Source organism: Hyaena hyaena, unplaced genomic scaffold, assembly GCF_003009895.1.
Source record: "Hyaena hyaena isolate Hyena2069 unplaced genomic scaffold, ASM300989v1 scaffold_643, whole genome shotgun sequence".
Classification (NCBI taxonomy): Eukaryota; Metazoa; Chordata; class Mammalia; order Carnivora; family Hyaenidae; genus Hyaena; species Hyaena hyaena.
The window spans coordinates 667,961-687,653 of NW_024081277.1; the positions used below are offsets into that span (position 1 = coordinate 667,961).

At 39.7% G+C, this 19,693-nt stretch overlaps 1 protein-coding gene and 1 non-coding gene across 5 annotated transcripts in view; both read right to left on the reverse strand.

The window, feature by feature from the left end:
* The window catches only part of RALGAPA2 (Ral GTPase activating protein catalytic subunit alpha 2), a 330,682-nt gene that overhangs the window by 196,015 nt on the left and 114,974 nt on the right, over positions 1–19,693 (reverse strand). For all 4 annotated transcript variants that reach the window (XM_039216611.1, XM_039216612.1, XM_039216610.1 and 1 more), the window contains exons 14-16: positions 17,065–17,176; positions 11,009–11,246; positions 8,428–8,592 (exon numbers count right to left, since the gene is read on the reverse strand). In XM_039216611.1, the coding sequence (XP_039072542.1) occupies positions 8,428–8,592; positions 11,009–11,246; positions 17,065–17,176 (515 nt within the window). The remainder of the gene's footprint in view (positions 1–8,427; positions 8,593–11,008; positions 11,247–17,064; positions 17,177–19,693) is intronic.
* Positions 14,333–14,439, reverse strand: LOC120219754. Its single transcript, XR_005525382.1, has one exon. It is a non-coding gene; the product is annotated as a U6 spliceosomal RNA (small nuclear RNA).

Below are 19,693 nucleotides of genomic sequence, written 5' to 3' on the forward strand. Positions count from 1 at the left end.
AATGAACCTACTTGTTAATCTAATATCAGTAGAGGGAGCCCAAGAGCTTCCTAATGCTCTAAAAATGATCGACAAGTGCCAGTTTTTATGGACAGAAAGAGCTGGTTTATTTAAACTTGATGCCAAAATCTGGTAGATGTTGGTTTCTGGGCTAGGAACAGAAACAAATAAAAGCCAGGCCAACACTGGCAGCATCTTTTTAAAGATAAAGAACATCGCCATCTGGTGGGATACGGTACAGCCACAGCACCATGGTTTCCAAATTCGAGTGTCCCCACTGGTCCTCAACACAACAGACGGACGAAGAGCCTGCCATCACCAGCTGGTGTGCCTTCCCAACAGGCTGGCCTAATGCAGCTTTAAGGCTTTGTTTTTGTAAAACTGTTGGTTGGGACTTTTCAGATGGAGAAGATCCAAGCCCACAGAACTCACCGGAAGTGGCAAGGATGGGAGCATCCATGATGAGGGTGGAAAGGAAGGGGAAAATCATAATGCCAAACGTGCTGTTAGGACTGCTGTGCTAATGGTTCCCTGAGCTACTCCTATAGTTGACTGTTAAGTGATCTAGTGTGGACAAAGAATTTTAAATTCTCCTTATCTCACAATTAAAACCCAATTTCCCAATTTGTAAATGTACAGTTCTTGGCCTTTTCTCACACTTTATACTCAGTATAAAGTCAACATATGCCTTGCATAAATGAACAAATGAATACGAAAAACATTTTCTTGATATTTTTTCTTCTTAAACAGTTCTTGAGCTCCCTCTGCTGGCTTTTTATTTGTTAAGAAAGAGTGACAAATGTCAAAGCTGTTACATTCCAGTGACTGCTGTAGCAGTTGCTCTTTTGTAACAAGTGAAGACCATTCAACACTGAGGTACAAATATCAAGATACAGGATTATGTGATACTCAAAACAGAAAATGAACAATTTAAGTTATATAAAAATTACATCATAAATTCTGGTAGGTCTAATGCATTTTCTGTTTTGAGTACCACACAATTTGTTCAAATCACTTCAAAGAGCTAAATTCTATCTCAGATTCACCAAATCATTCACTTTCTCTGAAGCATTTCTACCCTAGAAACTCAAATTTTAAAAGTTCTAACCTTCTAGCTTCTTGATAGTGTAAGTTACACAGTACCATTACAAAATCATTGCTTTCTAAGGCTCCACTCAAAACACCAGGAAAATGATCAAATTAGAATTACTTCATTTTTTTCCCACTGAGAGAAAAATCCACATGACTAAATTAAATTAAGTATGCAAAGTCTTTAGAAACTTCTATTTATTCCAGACATCTGACTACTTTTCAAAGCAATTTCACGCAGTCTTTAATCTATGGCTTTCTTAATCAATCTTATTAAATGAAGTGAGGCTCATTCTTTAATTACCAAAATTCTGGGTTCCATTTATCCCTCATACACAGTTGCAAAAGCAAAATGAATAGTGTAATTTCATTTTAAAAGCATTGTGCATGGGACCAACCTGAGCCTATTAAAAAGCACAAGAGATAGAAGTCAACTCAACATCTTGAGGTGTCTTATGAGGTCCACAGGTGAACCAGCCCAGACCCTGACAATAAGCACTTCCTCAAACTGGGTGCTACCTGCAAGCCTGACAACCAGAGGCAGAAGCAGCTAAACAAGGCTTTCAGTTTGGCACCATTAAGTCTCTTTTAGAATGAGGGAAGATTACTGATCCTCTAATAACTACTGTTACAATGGCCCTAAAAGAAAAATAAAATCTGTCATTGGTATGGCCTATAAACACTACAGACTGATAAACATCCTAGCATAAAAGCAGTTAAAATTGCAAAACAGCTGGAAAGCATTGTTCCCACAGAGGAGAAGAAGGAAAATCACCGAAACTACAAGTTCTACTTCCAATGTGTGTTTATGTAGCTATTCATATAAACGGGATACAGGTGGTTATTACTTTACCCCAAATCTGCTGCCACCAAATAAAGAGTTCCAAAGGGACCAGAATAAATATAATGGTGGCTGAAAGTAAGTAGTTCTCTATTATTTAGATTATTAAAGCAATTTTGGCATTTTTAATACTCATATGGACAAGAAACAAAAATAAGAAATGTTAACAAATGAAAACAAAATTAGCAATCATTTTTATAGTAAAGACCTTATGGCCAGAAAGTCAACATTAAAAGTTTCTGCATACTATGTATAGATGGATATACATCCACTTATATCTAAACTTAGCAAAAGGTGAGCAAGATATGCCAACACACTAGGATTTAAATTGGTACACAAATTTAATACTCTAGTGTGCCAACCAGTGAGAATGTACAATCTAAAACAGGATTGATATGCACTGCTCCTGGCCTGTCTCTTGATAGGACAGTCCCAAAGGCAAATGGCATCAGACTAAGGAGGAGCTCGCTACTGTAGCTGTCACATAAAACACAGGGGACAGCAGACTGTTCTCAAAGCCACTAACCCCTCATGCTATAAAACCAGGAATAAAGATGGCAAAAGCAGGAAAATACTGACTTGGCACGGCCTGCTTTGCTTCACCTCAAATCAGGATCTCTCAAGCTCAACACTATTGATTTTTTGAGTCCAATGATTCTTCATAGTAGGGGCTGTCCTGTGCAGCCACTGTTGGGTGTTCAGCAGCATCCCAGTAGGGGCTTGTGTTTAGGCACTGCCCAGCTGTGACGACCAAACGCTTCCTGGGGGAAGTATCATCCCTAGTTGAGATCCACATGTTCTAAATCATATGTAACTTCTGTTGGAACTGGGTACATATATATGAGAATCAAGAATTTGAGTAAGCTAAAATAGTGAATAAGAAAAAGGTTTCTAAAATGAGATTATCAACAGAAATAGATTTTTATGAGAACATATTCTTGACAAACTAGTAGAAACCTTGATCAAAGAAAACAATATGGGGGAAAAACTGGACTGTGAAAAACAAAAACTTTTCACCATGAAAAGAACACCTTTTGGGTATGTATTAGCCATATATCAGCCAAATAGAAAACAAAACTATTTTAGATACTTTATTAATCATCTCTAGGCAGTAGTACTTTTCTGAAAACCAGATTATCAAGTAGTTAATGCTCATCAGTAATTTAAGTGACTGGGGACCATTTTACCATTCTTACTGTTTTTCACCTTTGGTATTTACTAGAGAAAAGTATTTTCTAAGAAATGTAATCCTTAGTCTCAATGAAACAAATTTCTTCCCTCATATTCTGTGAATTAAATAATATAATATCTTACATGCTCATGAGGGGAAATAAGATTTAATTATGCTTTGCTACAGTACATACATCATACAGTATGGCAAGATTTACTGCTATAGAAAGCCACACTTAGGCTATCTCCGCTAGTAAATAAATACTGATTTACAATGCCATCTTTCTGAAAGTAAGAACATGAAAACATATCCCTCTTAGCATGAAAAGTCAGTTCATTTTAGAGTCTTTTAACAGTAACTGGACATAGGCCTAATTATTCACTGTGGAGCAAAGTAAACCCTTTAGTTGAGGGGTCAATGCCAAAAAAATCACCATTTTTGATGCGATAATGTCTTAATAATCCAGAAAATACACTGTGTACAAACCACACGTGGGTGAACTTAGTTTTAACTGGCTGGGGCACAAGGACAATGTTTCCTTGTTTTGAAAATTAGCACTTTTTAAGCATCTTTTTTTTTTTTTTTTACTCAAATCTTAATAATCAGTGTGACTCTCCATAAACATAATCACTTTACACATGATTATGATTTATTAATTCCAAGGAGATCTTGCCTACATGATTTTTCCCATTTATCCATTTTGGGGGATGTACAGCAAGCGTCCTAACCTTGATATGCTCAAAACTTTTGTTCTGCAGGCATTGTATAGAAGGCACCCATCACTGGTGGAAACTCAGGGCCAAAAAGCCCTAGAGCAAAGACCAATGGTGTCACAGAAATCTGTCTTGACTGTCTAATTGCTACCAAACATTTAACTACATAAAAACAATTATTAATAGTGAAAATAAATGCAAAGTGCAATGGCCAGGCACGCATGCATAGTATGGGGATATTAACAAAGGCAGCAAGGCCCAGAGGCAAGCAGGGGAAGCCCGGGGACACTGACGGACACAGGAGACAGCGTTACAGTACCTGACAGCTTGTGAGAGCAAGAGGAGTAAGAGAGACCAGGTAAGAGAGCGCTCACGGTGTGAAGGAGGAGCGGGACGCTTTTAGTGGCAGGCAAAGCCTCAGAGAGGTGGACACAGTTGCTGATAGACTGGCTTCGCTTAGCTTCCAAGAGAGATAAAGTAATAATTATATCAGAAGCACATCAGGATCTTTTACTTTTCTTTTTTTTTTTTAACTGTTGATATTTTTGTGAGCTTTCTTTCAAATTTAAAAGTCATTTTAAACTTTAAAAGAAGTCAGTACAAAGCAGACTATTTAACTATAGTCTCTAAATACAGCCAACCTTCAGTCATTCTGAGGACATGGGAGAATCAACACTCACATTGTATATCACTTTGTATCAGACTCACATTTGGGTTCTTTATTGGGGCAGACACGATAATCCATTTTCCCTTCCTAAAGGACACACACATGAAAAGACAATGGGGAGAGAGGGAAAAATCTAGCCCAAGATTAAAACTGTTCTATAAATAATTTAAAAATTGGTTTACTGAGAGCTGACTATATTCAAAAGCAAATCACTTAGTAAATTAAATATCCTAAAGAACAGAGACACATGAAAGTCAAGTTGAACATTTTAAAAGATTTGATATTTGTCGGAGAAAGCAAAAATCTCCATGAACCCCATCATTTCATATCATATTTTGTGCTTGTTAAATCCATAATTTCTTAATACGAGCTTTATGATGTTCTCAAGTTTTCTACAGAGTGCTATTTAAATGACCATTTGAGAAAACAGATAAACACAGGAAGAGAATATGCCTCATATATACGAAACCACCATGATTAAGATCAGTTTTATCCTTAAAACTAAAATATAATGGTTGACTTGTTATTTTATTATTTTTATGTGATTTTATTTCACATTTACAGAATAGAAGTAAGTACAAATGGTAATGACACATTTACAGAGGGTGAAACAAACTTTTACTTCTTTGCTACGCCCCCTCCCACCCCCCACCCTCACCCCTCCACTCCCTCCTCTGGCTGTCAGAATTCCCAGGTCTGATTCCCACAGGGAATCCACAGGGACTACCTGCAATGTCATTACAGTACATTTCACAAATGGGTAAAGATGATACTTAAAATGACTTCCACGTGAATGTCAAAATGACTTACTTCAAATTTCCTAAAAGATATGGTCATCTCTCAACGTCAGAGGGCATTTGAAAGAGCTTTCTTTTTATAAATCAAATGTGTATTTTTCCAAAACTGATCGCTAGATATTTTAGAAATAATAAAACATAATTATATTATAATTATAGTAATTATTTTGTGTGGAAACTGACTTGCTTTAATCACTCATTTTAGACATCTAAAATTTCCACATCATTCACACTCAGGAACAAAGTTTTCCTTTATAATTCTTTTTTTTTTAATTTTTAATGTTTTATTTATTTCTGAGAGAGAGAGAGAGAGAGAGAGAGAGAGTGAGTAGAGGAGGATCAGAGAAAGAGACACACACAGAATCTGAAACAGGCTCCAGGCTCTGAGCTGGCTGTTAGCACAGGGCCCAACGCGGGGCTTGAACCCACGAACTGCGAGATCATGACCTGAGCCAAAGTCAGACACTTAATGCGAGATCATGACCTGAGCCAAAGTGAGACACTTAACCGACTGACCCACCCAGGCACCCCTACTTTATAATTCTTTAAGACTCTCCTTGTGAGTTCCTTCTAAGTTGAAAACTACTTCCTTCTCTGTTAAATTGTTATTTCTCTACTCTGCAATTGCTATTATTTCTGTCTTTCTACCATCACTACATTTTCTCAATAATTTTCTTAATCTAGATTAAGTATAGTCATTGGAGCAAGTTATTATTATACTATATTATATTATATTATTTTCCTTTAATATTTATTTATTTACTCTGAGGGGGGGAGGGGCAGAGATATGGAGAGAGAGAATCCCAAGCAGGCTCTACACTGTCAGTGCAAAGCCTGACACGGGGCTCAATACCAAGAACCGTGAGATCATGACATAAGCCAAAATCGAGAGTTGGTCACTTAACCGACTGAGCCACCCAGGTGCCCCTATAATATAATAATCTTAAATTATTCTCATACTGGGATTAGGAAAAAAAATCACTTTCAAATGGGTCTTCCATAATAAACATCTTAATGCTAAAAGTGGCAAAAACTGTGTGAGCTGCTGTTCTCATTAAAAGGTAGCCTCCACACAATCAACATCTACCATGAAAGCATTCTAGCCTTTTTAAAAGATGGAAAGGCAAGTTATAACACAATGTAAAAATAACAAAACTGAGTAAAACCACTAATAGTCTATATAGATTAATTTTATAAAACAGCATGATATAATAAAGTCTTCAGAGACTGTTGTTTTCACAGGCAGCTAAAAGGATAAAAATGTAAAAAAAAATAGGAAATACATATGCACTGCAAAATACACATAGATAATAGATTGAACCAACTCAATAGCTCTTATCCCGTTATCTTTTTTATTTTTTTAAGACTTTTTTTTATGCTTTATTTATTTCTGAGAGAAAGAGAGAGAGAAAGAGAGAGAGAGCCGGGGAAGGTCACAAAAAGAGGGAGATACAGAATCTGAAATAGGCTCCAGGCTCCGAGCTGGCAGTCAGCACAGAGCCCGACGCGGGGCTCGAACCCACGAACCGTGAGATCATCACCTGAGCCAAAGTCGGAGGCTTAACTGAAAAGCCACCCAGGCGCCCCCTGTTATCTTTTTTAAAGGTTATGGTTTTGAGTGTTTTTAATTTAATTAATCCTACAAAGGCCAGGTTTATGACTTTAAAGCAACATATTCTCAAAGACCCTTCCATGATTTTGTAAGAGTTCTTACTGCTGCAATACCATGTGTTTCCAGACGCCTGAGAACACTGATAAACAGAAGCTCACTGGCATAAATGCACTGAGGATTATCGAGAACAGTACCGGTGCCACCTCCATATTGTTGGTCTAAAATACCTGCTGAGAAACTAAAATGCAATCTCTTCTGTGGCTGTGTTTTGGCCAAGTAGGGGAATATGGAACATGCAACATACAATAGTTGGCTGCTCATTAAAGTGTGAAAGTGAAGTTTTACACAGTATTTTGAATGATCACTTTTATTATCATTACAGTTCAAGGGCTGTGAGGGGTAGCAGGGGGTCTGGGCAGTTCAGGCATGATGACATTTTGCTGCAAACTTCTGCTCTGATCCAATGACGAGAGAAAGGAGTTTCTAGGAGTTGAAATGTTAAGGAAGTCAGTGTGCAAGCCTTCCCCAAAGTTGCCTGTTACCAAGAACTGAGTCTCTCCTCACGGGAGAGGATGAAGGAGAGCAGGAGAAGAGGAACAGGAGGTGAATGTCATAAGGTGATAACTACCAACAAATGTTGTGGCAAAAAGCATTAGACAGTTAGGGTTAAGGTATAATGTATTTTCTTAAATGCTCTAACAGGATTCTAAGCCATCTGTATGAAGCCTTTACTAAGCACTGTAAAATATGTTGACTGAAAATGACTCTGATTTATGATCAGAGGATATTGTGACTTTCTGCAGTTAACACACTGAATATTGATTAAAACAATGTGGTAGTACTGATGTGAAAAATGACGGGAAACTCAGATAAATTTGTTTTAAACCTAACTTACAGCCTCAAAGTCACGGGAGGAAAGGGGTTTTATTTGTTCTTATTAAATACTGGATATAAGTTTACTTTTTTAAAGGTTTCTCTTTTGGTTTTAAAAGTGTAGCAAACAACTCCAAAAAACCGGGGATTCTTGGTCAAGTTCTTGCTAATTCTAACAGGTGAGGAGGACAACATCCACAAGCACATAAAGCTCAATTTCCCAAAGAACCCCAAAACTTAAACGTCTCCCTCCAGTCCTGAAAACTAAATGCATTTTTCTCTCTTCCTGTGTTGGAACAGTTACCACATTAGGATTACTACTGTTCAACAACAATAAGGCAACTAACTGTGTGATTACTAAGAATCTATTTCCCCTAAGGTTCAAACAAAAACATCTATTTTCTCTCCTTTGCACAAATATCTCACTCAATATTAACATCTCAAGCTCTTTTTCACAATGAAGGACTTAGAAATAAGTATCAAAAATGGATTTGAAACATAACCAGAACAGACAATTAAAAGATACGGAGACATCTCATTTAATACAAGGTCATGTATTTACATTCTAAGTGGAATTTTAAAACTTTTAAAACATTTTATTCCTATAAACCCATTTGAGATAGCAACTGGACCTTACAGAAGAAAAATTTAAATAAATATTTACCAGTTGCTTTTTGGCGAACAATATTTCTTGCCTTCTCAACTCCTGGTGCCCCAGATGTGGTGGCACTCCTAGATCTCATTGGCTCAGTCACATCTGGGTGGCTCCGCCAGCTGAGAGAAAAGGATCTCCCAACAGTGGTTCCTTTCTGAGAATCCAGAACACAGCCTGATAGAGGATAAGACGAGAAAAGTCATTATCATTCATTGCATAGCCTGTGTTGCTCAGAAAATTCCATAAATACAACTGTAAATAATCGACAGACTCTCGTTGCAAAAGTAGGTACCAGTTCCTTATACTGCAATAAGATGGTTTGCACATAATAGTAATCTAGAAATTCCTTTTGCCAAAGTATTTCTCAAGCATCTCCAACAGCCTCATAACAAGTATATCTTCACAGTACTCCAATATAAAAAAAAAATGTGAAGAAAACTTTCTCAATAAAAGAACAATACCAAATGAAGTTATGCCACTGCTGCCAGGTCACTCCAAAAACTACTTTTATAAACCACAAAATTAGAGGTCCTGGGTTTAGAATAGCGCTCCATCCCAGAGATGCCAACTTCTCCACAAATTCCCTAGAGAAATTCATGCTTGTAAACTCTAATCACAGTCAAATGAAAATCTATGAATAATACAAAATCCCATTTTAGCAAGGCTCCAAAAACAATAAAATACTGCAGCTTGGTAACCCAACTTCTCTGCTTTCCTCTCATATTACTCTGGTCAAATATTTCAAATGAGTAGCCAGGGTTCCAAAAGAAATACAGGGGCAAAGAGAATGAGGCAGAGATTTCTGCACAGGTTATGATATGGCTGGTGGCTGCCATCTGTGGTCTGTTTTCACCCCCAGGTTCCTGAGAGTGTATTTTGTTTCCACAAGTCCAGTACTTAGAAGGCAAGTATTTCCTTAGTGAATACTTAAAGCCATTTTTTAGAATAAAGCAATGTAAAAGAGAAATCAGAAGTATTTACCATAGACATTGATTAAATGATTAAATTCATTCTGTATAATTCCATCAGTAGTGTTTTTCAAAGTGTTCACCTTCCTATAAATAAAACACAGCCACAAACTGCAACGAAGATGTAAGAATCAGTCACATTAACTGTATGACTGTATGGTGAAGTAATCACCTTAATTGGCTCACACCTCCCTATACCCACATCTTTTGTTGTCCTCTCCCACAGTGACTCTGGGCTTCATCACATGACTTACTTTTGGTAGCAAAACTGAGCAAGCAAAAATTTGAAATGCACTCAAAAACCTGGGCTTGCCCCATTGCTGCTCCTGGAACCCTAAGTCCTTGCACAAAAAGCCTGAGCTGGCCTGCTGGGTGATGAAAGGTATATGGCCAAGTCCCTCCCATGGCCCCAGCTGACAGCTGGCCAATCCCTAGAGCTGCCTAGATGATTATTTCACAGCCTCACTGACTGCAAACACACGACTGAATTCAGCAGAACTGCCCAACTGAGTCCAACCCAAACTGCCAACTCATAAAATCATGATCTAAACAACTGGCTGTTATTTTAAGCTGCTATGTTTTGGGGTGATCTGTCACCCAGCAAAAGCTCATATAATCTATAATAAGGCTATTGTTGAGGCTGTGGTCTACTACAGCAAGTAATGTACACTTTGTGAAGCTTTGGAGGGGAAATTCCTCTCACGTCTTAGGACCAGGAGAAGCTATATATCACTTAAGCTGTGGACTGTTTTCACCTTTTGTGATCCGTGATCCCCTGCTGTAACCCTGTGAAGATCAGAGTCAAATCCAAACTTGCCCCCTCCTACCTCCCCAGGAAGCAGAGGAGGCTCTCCAGCACACATTCTGACATTTATAACCGCTCCTCTAATTTTGCCCCACTCCCTCTAATTTTGCCCCAGTGTTCTTGTGTATTTTTTCTATCATATTATAGGTGCTTCTATGAACTGCCTCAAAATCTTTAAATAATAAATTGGAGTACAAGTGAATAAACCCGAGGACTATGTCACAGCCTTAAAACAGTAATGAAGACAAATAGTTACCCCCAGTAGAAAACACCACTGATGTTTTCACCCTTGATCTGACTCTAGGTCTCAAAACAACTTTTACCCAGAAACACAATAAAGCCAAAAGGACTCCCACTTGAATCAATCAGAAGTTTTCCACCTTACCTAGGTAGGCAGTGGAATATGCCCTTCTAGGGTATTGCCTTGAAATGGGTTGCCTAGCTTTGATTTCTGGCTTTCCCATGCATTAGCTACATGGCCTTGAATGAGCCCATCACTGTGGACTCTCTGTGCTTCAGTTTCTGTCTGTGACATGGGGATGATAGTATCCACCTCAGAGGTTACTAAGAGGGTGAAGAGAGATAATGTGTACAGCACTAGTCATTATTATATTATCATTGCTACTACTGTTACTCCCCTTCACCATCCTAAAGAGGTCAGGTTGCTATGAAATACAATGCAACACCATTGAAAAGATACTGCCTGCATGGTTGGTTCAGTTTATTGTGGAATTCCATGCATTAATTGCCTCCATGTACTAACACACACTCCTCCCCAGTCTCCGACATCAGTGTTCCCCTGTAAAAGTAGAAGTACCTTTGCCTCGCTGCTTCTTTTCCTTTTGTTCACTTAATTTATCCAGAGGTAGGTTTGTCATCTCAACTCCATAAACGGTTCTCGCGAGCACTGCTGTCAAGGAGTCCATAATGTTGGCCCACTCAGTTATGAGCTCCTCCCATTCCGTGAGGGAGGACAGCACACCAAGAAAGTCATCCCAGAGCTCTCGAGAAATGTATACACAGAGGTTTGCTCGGATCCATGCCACCATGAGCGTCTAAAACCAACCAGCCAACAACAGACTTGAGTCATCCTCATTTGGAAGAAGGATTTTTAACAAAATATTTTAAATAACTATTACTAAAATGAACTTTGAAATAATAAAAAGCACGTGATCTTGTTTTTCTTTTTAGTTTCTCAGAATTCATTTGATCAACTGAAACTAGGACCTAAGCTAATGAGAAATTAGTTATCATTATGAACAAAGCTCCTGATTGAAAATCCCTTTAGTGCCTGCAGCTGGTCCTGGCTATAATCAGGGAGAAGACAAAGGTCTCAGTACTACAACTATCTGCTTCTTGGACAGCTCTCTCTCACTCTCTACAATGGCTACTTCTGGCATCCTCTTCAATATGTAAACCTCCAACTCCACCAACTCCTTCCTGCTTCTAGCAAATGAACTCACTGCAGATTTAAGAGAAAACAGAAACCATTAAACAAGACCCACGAGACCCATGTGTTTGCCCAGCTTCTGAGAGGCTCCTGCCCTCTCTGCTTGTTCCTATCTCTACTCTGAACTGCCTCCTTGGTCTTTGTGTTTCCATGAACCCTGCCTCTCCTTTATCTCCAATCTATCCTACTAACCAAGCTCTTCCCCAGCAGCATTCAAACATGCTCCAAGTCTACCTCATCTTAGAAACAAAAAATAAAAAAGTTCCCTTGACCTCAGATTCCTCCGTCTAGATATAACATTTAAAGCCAAACTTCTTGGAAGAATGTTTCCACACTCACTGCATGTATACCTCCTCATCTCCCCAATCGACTTCTCTGGCTTTCTCCCTTCCTATGCCACCCCACCTCTGCCAGGGTTCTAGTCTCCATTCTTGTGGCTCTAGTTACCACCTATACAATTTTCTGAATCTCCAAGATCAGCCCAGACCTCTCTGGTTTCCTGACCCTGTTGATCTGTGTACTAGACAGTTCTACTTGCAGGCACCTGCAGGCATGATAGCAAAAAGAATTCAGCTCTTGCACTGAGAGCCTTCCAGTTCCTCAAACTGGTCCTGGCCTTTGCATGTAGCTTTTCTTCCTCTCTTCCTTTCTTTTTTTGCCTCTTTAACTCCCACTCCTTCTTTGGGTCACAACATAGACATTATTTCCTCCAAGGTGTCCCCAATTGCTACCCCACTCAACCTCCAGTAAGTAGCATCCATTCTCACCACTGTCTGCATTCCCTTATCAGAGCACTTTCCTTAAGTGTCTACTCATTTCTCTGTGTCTCTTCTCTAGCCTATGGTCCACAGCACTACAAGTGGTCACATGGGCAACCCTACCAGACGCATGTGCATATATTCTGGATATCTCCCTACCTTGAAGTTGCCTAGTTCTTTCCCTCTGCCCAAATATTCCAAACCATTTAAATTCAAATCAAAATACATCTCCCTTGAAAGAAGTGACAAGTCCATTTCAGGTGAGCCACAAAGGCTTTCTTAATCTTACTAGAGGGCATCTTTATATCCAAAGTCTGCATAACTTCCCCAATCTGTTGTCAGAGCTAAATGTTCTTGTTAAGATGCCAACCTGCAAATATTTCTGCCCACCCCAGATGCAGCTAGACCCCCCATAGGTTGTCCTATGCATGGAATAGGGGTGAGCTGGGTTTTTAACTAAAGAGAAATTTTTCTTTAACATACACATAGGAAAGCTTTGAGAGGTAGAAAAGTCTGTAATTACGTAGGCCTGTTCTGACCACTTGAAAAATCATATTTAAAGTGACCCCTTATGCAATGTACCTGTTCTCTATGTTTCAATTCATGTTTACCACACTCTTTAAAATTTTTTTTTTAATGTTTTATTTATTTCTAGGAGAGAGAGAGAGACAGCGTGAGCAGGGGAGGGTCAGAGAGAGAGGGAGTCACAGACTGAAACAGGCTCCAGGCTCTGAGCTGGCAGTCAGCACAGAGCCCGACGCGGGGCTCGAACCCACGAACGGCGAGATCATGACCCAAGCGAAAGTCAGACGCTTAACCGACTAAGCCACCCAGGCGCCCCTTTACCACACTCTTTAAAGGGGCAAAAATGTGAGAGTTGAGCTAAACTCATTAACTATATTGAAAACAAAGTTTTAAATTTTCATATGTAAAATAAGATTCTAATATGGATAATTTTTTAGATCAAGAACAGTGCAAAAGAAAAAATAAACAATTTTATCATTTATTATTTCTAATATTAAAGTATTATTTATTATCATTAAAATGCCATCTTCTGTTTATTCAATTTTACACTCTTTTCTTCAAAACGAGTTTGAGGACATTATTATAAAGTGCATATACACAATAAAATTAATAAATAATAGCTAAAAAAGATAATATTAGCAGAGTAAGGGGAAAAAGGAGAAACTGGCAATATTATCAGCACTCAGTCTCATGTCTGGTTATAGCACTAGCTTCAGATTAAAAGCAGAGTTTTTGTGTGGTAAAAGACACCCTATGCTGGGAATCCTGCATTGGCTCCACTTTAATTATAAAACAAGCACGGAACAGTGACTTCCTACAGCTTATAAAAATCTTAGCAAATCTCACAAACATGTACACAGATCTGGTGAATCATCCCCATCGTAAGTCACCGCTGACAACACTTGAACCCAGAGCAAAACAGTCACATATAGTGTGTGGGTAAGGGGTGGCACCTTTGCGCAGGAAGGCAGAGTGTCCTTTGAATAAGTTACTCTTCTCTAAGAGAAGGAGGGAAAGGGAGAGCTCCAGACTCTAACTTGATTTGTGAACTAGGCTACTTACTTGGCTTTTTCTGGAGTCATTTTCTCATCAAAAGTAAACAGCTAAATAAGAGCATCTCCAAAGCTGCTCCAGCACTAAAATTCATGCTTTATCAAACACAGCTTGACAAACAAGCTGTATAAAAAAATACATGCATTCATAAGCCACTCCTTTTCTTATGTACATTTCCTGGCCAACCACATGCTACATTTCTCGACTCACCACACTCAGGGGACTATATAATTTTAAATACTACAACTAGAAGGAGCAGAGTCCAAGTTTCCTGATATACTTTGAAAGCTTCAAGCATAAGGACCTATTTAGCACTGATAACAGGTTAAAATATCATTTCTGGCAAATCCGGTAAATATCTAAATAAAACCTAACTCATCTGCATGTCATCCTTGCACAGGGGCCATGCTAATCTTCTCTGTATCGTTCCAATTTTAGTATATGTGCTGCCAAAGCGAGCACAAAACCTAACTCATTTGAAGAAAATGTGCCAACCCAAGTTATCTACTGATAAAGAAAAAACTAGATGTTAGAGGAAAAATTCAAAAAAGAAAAAAGATAATAGCCACTCAAAATTTCCTGTTCCCTTTAATAACTTTCCTTATTCAAATTTTTAAAACTCAAACATCTGGCAATTGTAGACAGTCTACATGAGCGAACAAATAATAATTTGATGGCACATTTAATTTTAGAATGGAATTAAGATGATGCCCACTTGACTGCCTGGTAGAGCTGTCCAGACCTTTCACATTTTTCTCCTCCCTTGGATCCCACAAAAGGGCTTGGGAGGTCACCAGATGATCATAAATCCCAGATGAACCCACTCTGATTCTTAGGACAACCCTGCAACGGGTCCCTTCCTGACTGTGACAGATTGGGGAAAAGACTCAGAAAGGTGAAGTGATTTGCTCAAGGCCACACAGCCAGGAAGTACCAGAGCTCAGTACTCTGTCTACCTCCAAAAATCTCCTCTCCTCTCCACTCTTTTGTGGTTGCTTCTTAATTTAAGCCTTCTTCTTGATTCATATAAACATGGCCAAAATCATAATGATGCCATCAAAATCATTAATAATCATGGACTTAAAACTAATTTTCAAGATCTGACAAGATTCTCCATTAATAAGGAGGATTTTTCTCCCAAATCAAAACTAATCAAACAAAAAATACAACTCCATGATAGATTCTTGTTTAATTCAGACAAGTTCTTGCTCCAATTCCAACACAACCAATAGGTGCAGGGCCAGGCAACTGGTAAGGAATGAGGCCCAAGCACTCACCAGCCTGAGCCTGGCTTCAGCCCACATCACTTGGTAGCTCCTGTCCCATCAGGACTGGGAGACTGAGAAGAAGGTGCTGACCGTGAAACTCTCCATGAGAGTATAGCAAAGTGAACAGAGTGTTTGTACATCTGAACGGGCAGCAAAGCAAGTGGTCAGCACCACACTTGAGACAAGGTTGAACACACATAAAGGATGGGTAGACCACTTCATACATCTACTAACTAGGCAAGGCAATCAGAGTAAGAGTGATTATACCATTCCAAAGGCAAGTGAGAACATGCCAATTATTTCTGCAGCCTCTCATGTATTTTTCATCAAGCCAAGATCATTCAATCCTATTAAACTATTGAAAATTAATATAAACAGTTGGGTTTTCCTGTGTTACAATGGGAATACATAACTTTATTTAAAGAACTGATTTCTCTGTGTGTCACCTTCACCTCCATATCCTACCTGTATTCTACATATGCTCTTTGTATACATCTCCAAAACCACCTTCAAGTCAACAGAGGAGGGAGGTTGACTTTTCCTCCCTGCATCCATCACTTCCAGCTCATGATCTGCCATGCTATCTCCTACCAAATTATTCAAAGCAGGCGCATCTATTGTATGAATGCCTTTATTTATATACAACGTCACCTGAGTCCTTTTACGTTGTTCTCTTTCAGAAATGCTTCATAAATTCTGAGCATCCCATAAACACTAGTGCTTTCTAAAGCAATGTTGCAAGTCTACTGCCCTCAGGATCTTTAAAACTCCTACTTCCTATGCAACCAGTTCACTGTTGGCCTCTTCTCTTCCCCTCAGGGTGATGTCAGACTACTCACATTCTTGACCCTTTTCACCCTGTGACATCTAAGAAACACCCATCTCCTTGGCTCTCTGCTCCCACCTACAGCCAGCCCAGCCCTGTTCACCTCATTCAGAACTTCTCTTGTGTAGTTCTCCTCTCTCTCCCCCTAAGGCTGTCCTCACTGGACCATGCCCACTGGTAAGCAAACAGACTTTAACACCACCCACCTTAAGCCTTGTCCTCCACGCATGCTGCCCACTCAGCTGGCTCCCCTTTTCATTCTCCCTTCCACCTCTGCAAAGCCCTGACTATACTTGCTACCTTTGTTTCTCCGGTCTCGTTTTCTCCTCCATCCACTCCAAGTGGGCCCCATTCCCCTAGTACATTCACAACCACCAATATCTTGTCAAAACTAATGATGAACTGTCATTCTTCTCTTACCCAATACTCATCTCCAGGCATCCAGACACATACTCTGCTAGTTTCCCTCCCAGCTCCAAGGCCACCCTCTTTCAGCATCTTTGGCTGCCTCCTTTCCTCCACCAATCATGGAGATGGATGGCCCTCTCCTTTCTAGGGCACATATTCTCTCCATGGTGATCCTACCTAGTCCTGTGATTTTAAACACATAGCCCAACATATCAATGGCTCTCACATTTTTATGTCTAGCCTGAACCACTCCCTGACCTTATCCTCATTCCCATGCTTCCATTTACCCTTTACTTCCTCAAAACTACCTGGGCCCTCGACCAAGGACATCAGCTCTTGTTATCTTCCTAACTTCTACCAATCTCAACAAATCAAAACAAGAAGTAGACAGCAGACAGGTGGGAAGGCCTGAAAGAAACCTAGCTCTAATTGTGAAAAAATAGATTATAATCTTCAAGACAAAGAAGAAAAATTGCTAGAAATTTAGTTTAATGTTACTCTTAAAATTCTCAATGATTAAAATTATTTTGCTATAAAATCGGATTCATTTCTTGCATTTGCAGTGTTTTAATAAAGAAGACTTACCCTAAACAGTAACCCTGCCAAGCTCTGGGCAAACAAGTCCTTTATTTGTTTATCCTTTGGCTTCTGCATGACAGCTTCTGTTATTCTGAGTAGTATTTGCAACATCTGTTCCCTGGGCCACCCAAAATAAAAGCTCATATTATTAATTATATCTCCAAAGCACTTTAATTTATAGGTACAAGAAATTCTCTTAAAATTTAGCAACATTGGTAATCATGTATTACTCAAAAGTATTAATAATCTGAATGCTGATTATATAAATGAATACCATATTTTATCAAAATAAATCACCTTGTGTTACAATAGTTCTAAAAATATGTGCCCTATGCCCACATCAATAGGCAGGATAAAACAGGTATCATCCTAGCCTGATTTTATCCCCTTCAGACAGGGAGGCAAGACTGTTTCTCCAACTACACCAGTTTGTTAAAGGTATTCAGTGAAGAGCTATGCTCATTTGAACTTATGCAACACCCTTTAATTTCCCCATCCATTATTTTACTTAAGCTGTGAGGTCTCCCTATCTATCTTTGTGGTAGGAAATAAAATGGACACTCTGGTCCTCATTCTGGGGAGATATGCAGTCAGTATTATAGTAGGACTGAACTCCAGAGGAGCTCACAAGTAGGGGGGTTTGGAAAGGTCACTGTTGTTCACTATGAGGCACAGAGCTTAGCCCCTAGAAGATGCTGAGTCTGCAACACAGGGCACTAAAGACACCAAATAACACCACTAATTATGGTAACAGCAGTAAGTTCTTCAGAACTACCAAAAGGTGTTTTTCTTTCTCACAGCTAAGTTACATCCTTCATATTAGAGTGCTTGTTCACTTTTTCTTTTCTTCAATTCTCTACAAACCAAAAATACTGTATCTTTTGTATATAAAGAGGTGCTTTTATTCTGAGGGGAATCACCCCTTTTAGCTTCTCCTTTGAGCTCTTACACACTAATTATCTGCTCACTTTATGACTTTCTCCTTGGTCTACATGCTCTTTAGTGATAAAATCAGGAACTGGACAAAGTAATCTAGGCTAGGTCAAATGATCAGATTTCCAAATCATAGCTATACTTTTCTCATACTTCCATACATTGAGACAGCATTTTCTCTTAACATGATGCTGAATCTCATTAAGCTTCTCATGGTACAATGAACTCCAAGGGTTTCCTGCCTTATCTGTAGCTGACCATTTGGTTTTCGATCCAGGGTTATCTGTTGGTATCCATTCAGAACTCTGCTCTAGTTGTTTGCCTTACTGTACACTGCCTACGGGTTCTGGATGGAATAAGAAGAGCTGTCAAGCCATGGGAGATCTGGGCACATGTGTGTGGAGTAGACAGCTTAGAGGAGAACAAAGGAAGAAATGGTACAGAGCTGGGGGCAGCATGACCCTCACCACATTCAGGGTACCCAGGCCCCTGTCACAGGCCCCGGCGTCAACTGCCTGCTCACATTTAGGTGATGCTTAAGACAACAAAAAACAATCCTTTCCATACAAATGGTTACATACCCATCCTATGAACATGGTGAGAACAAGAGACATAATTTTCAAATAAAACCTCAGTCATGGGAACTGCTATCAAAAAAATGCAAACCTGACCAAAGCAATGACCGAAAAGACACATGGTTAATTTAATTTCTGAATCTATGAAAGCCTAGCAAGCCATGAAATTCCCACGTAGAGTCTTCTGGAAGAAAATGAGGGTGAAAAAAATTGTCTCCAGTTTGGAAAAACATTTCCTAACAGTTATGACTTGAGCTTGTTTTTTTGTATTTTGTGAAACACTGACTTTTGGTCTCTCCTCACGGAGAACTTCTCCGTGAGTGTAAAACTTCCCTGGAAGCACCTGAAATCAGGCGTGTGTGCTGTTCTGCTCTGAAGAACAGGGTTTCCTGAGCACTTTAGGACTCACTTCCTTCGTCCCCATCTTCTCACACAGGTGGTTCTGTCACCCATTCATACAACATTGCTCACTTCCACTTCTCAGCACTTCCCTGGCTACAGCCCTAGTCTAAGCTGCCAGCAGCCAGGGCCACAAGCTTTGTGCCCCACCGCATTCTCTCCTCCAGAGGAAGTCAGAGAAATCTTCTGGATACATAAACTGGATTGTGTTTTCCTCTTGTGCACACAGAAGGGTAGCCAGGGTCCCTCCTGCGGCCTGCAAGGCCCCACAATTAGGCTCTGGCTGCACCCTCCCTCCCCCCACAGCAAATACTCCCCACCCTCCCTCTCCTTCCATCTGCTCCACTGCACTGGCCTACAACACACCACACTAGTTACCTGCTATTCCTTCTTGAGGGAGCTCTTCCCTCAGACCTCCCAGTGGCTCATCCCTCTCTTCCCTCAGGGCACTGCTCAGAAAGGCCTTCCCAGACAGCAGGAGAAAAACACTCCCTACCCTCCTGTCCTCTTGGTAGCTTCACTGTTCTTAGTGCTTAATACCAATGAAATTTCTTCTTTGTGCATTATGTCTCTCAGTCTCTGAGGCCAGAAACCTCACAAGGGCAGGAATCCTGTCTGTTCAGTTCACCCTACACCCTCACGGCAGAACCTTAGTAGTTATTTACTGGATGAAAGAAGGGAGGAAGGGAATTCAGGGATTGTCTGGCACTAAGATACATAAGGAAATC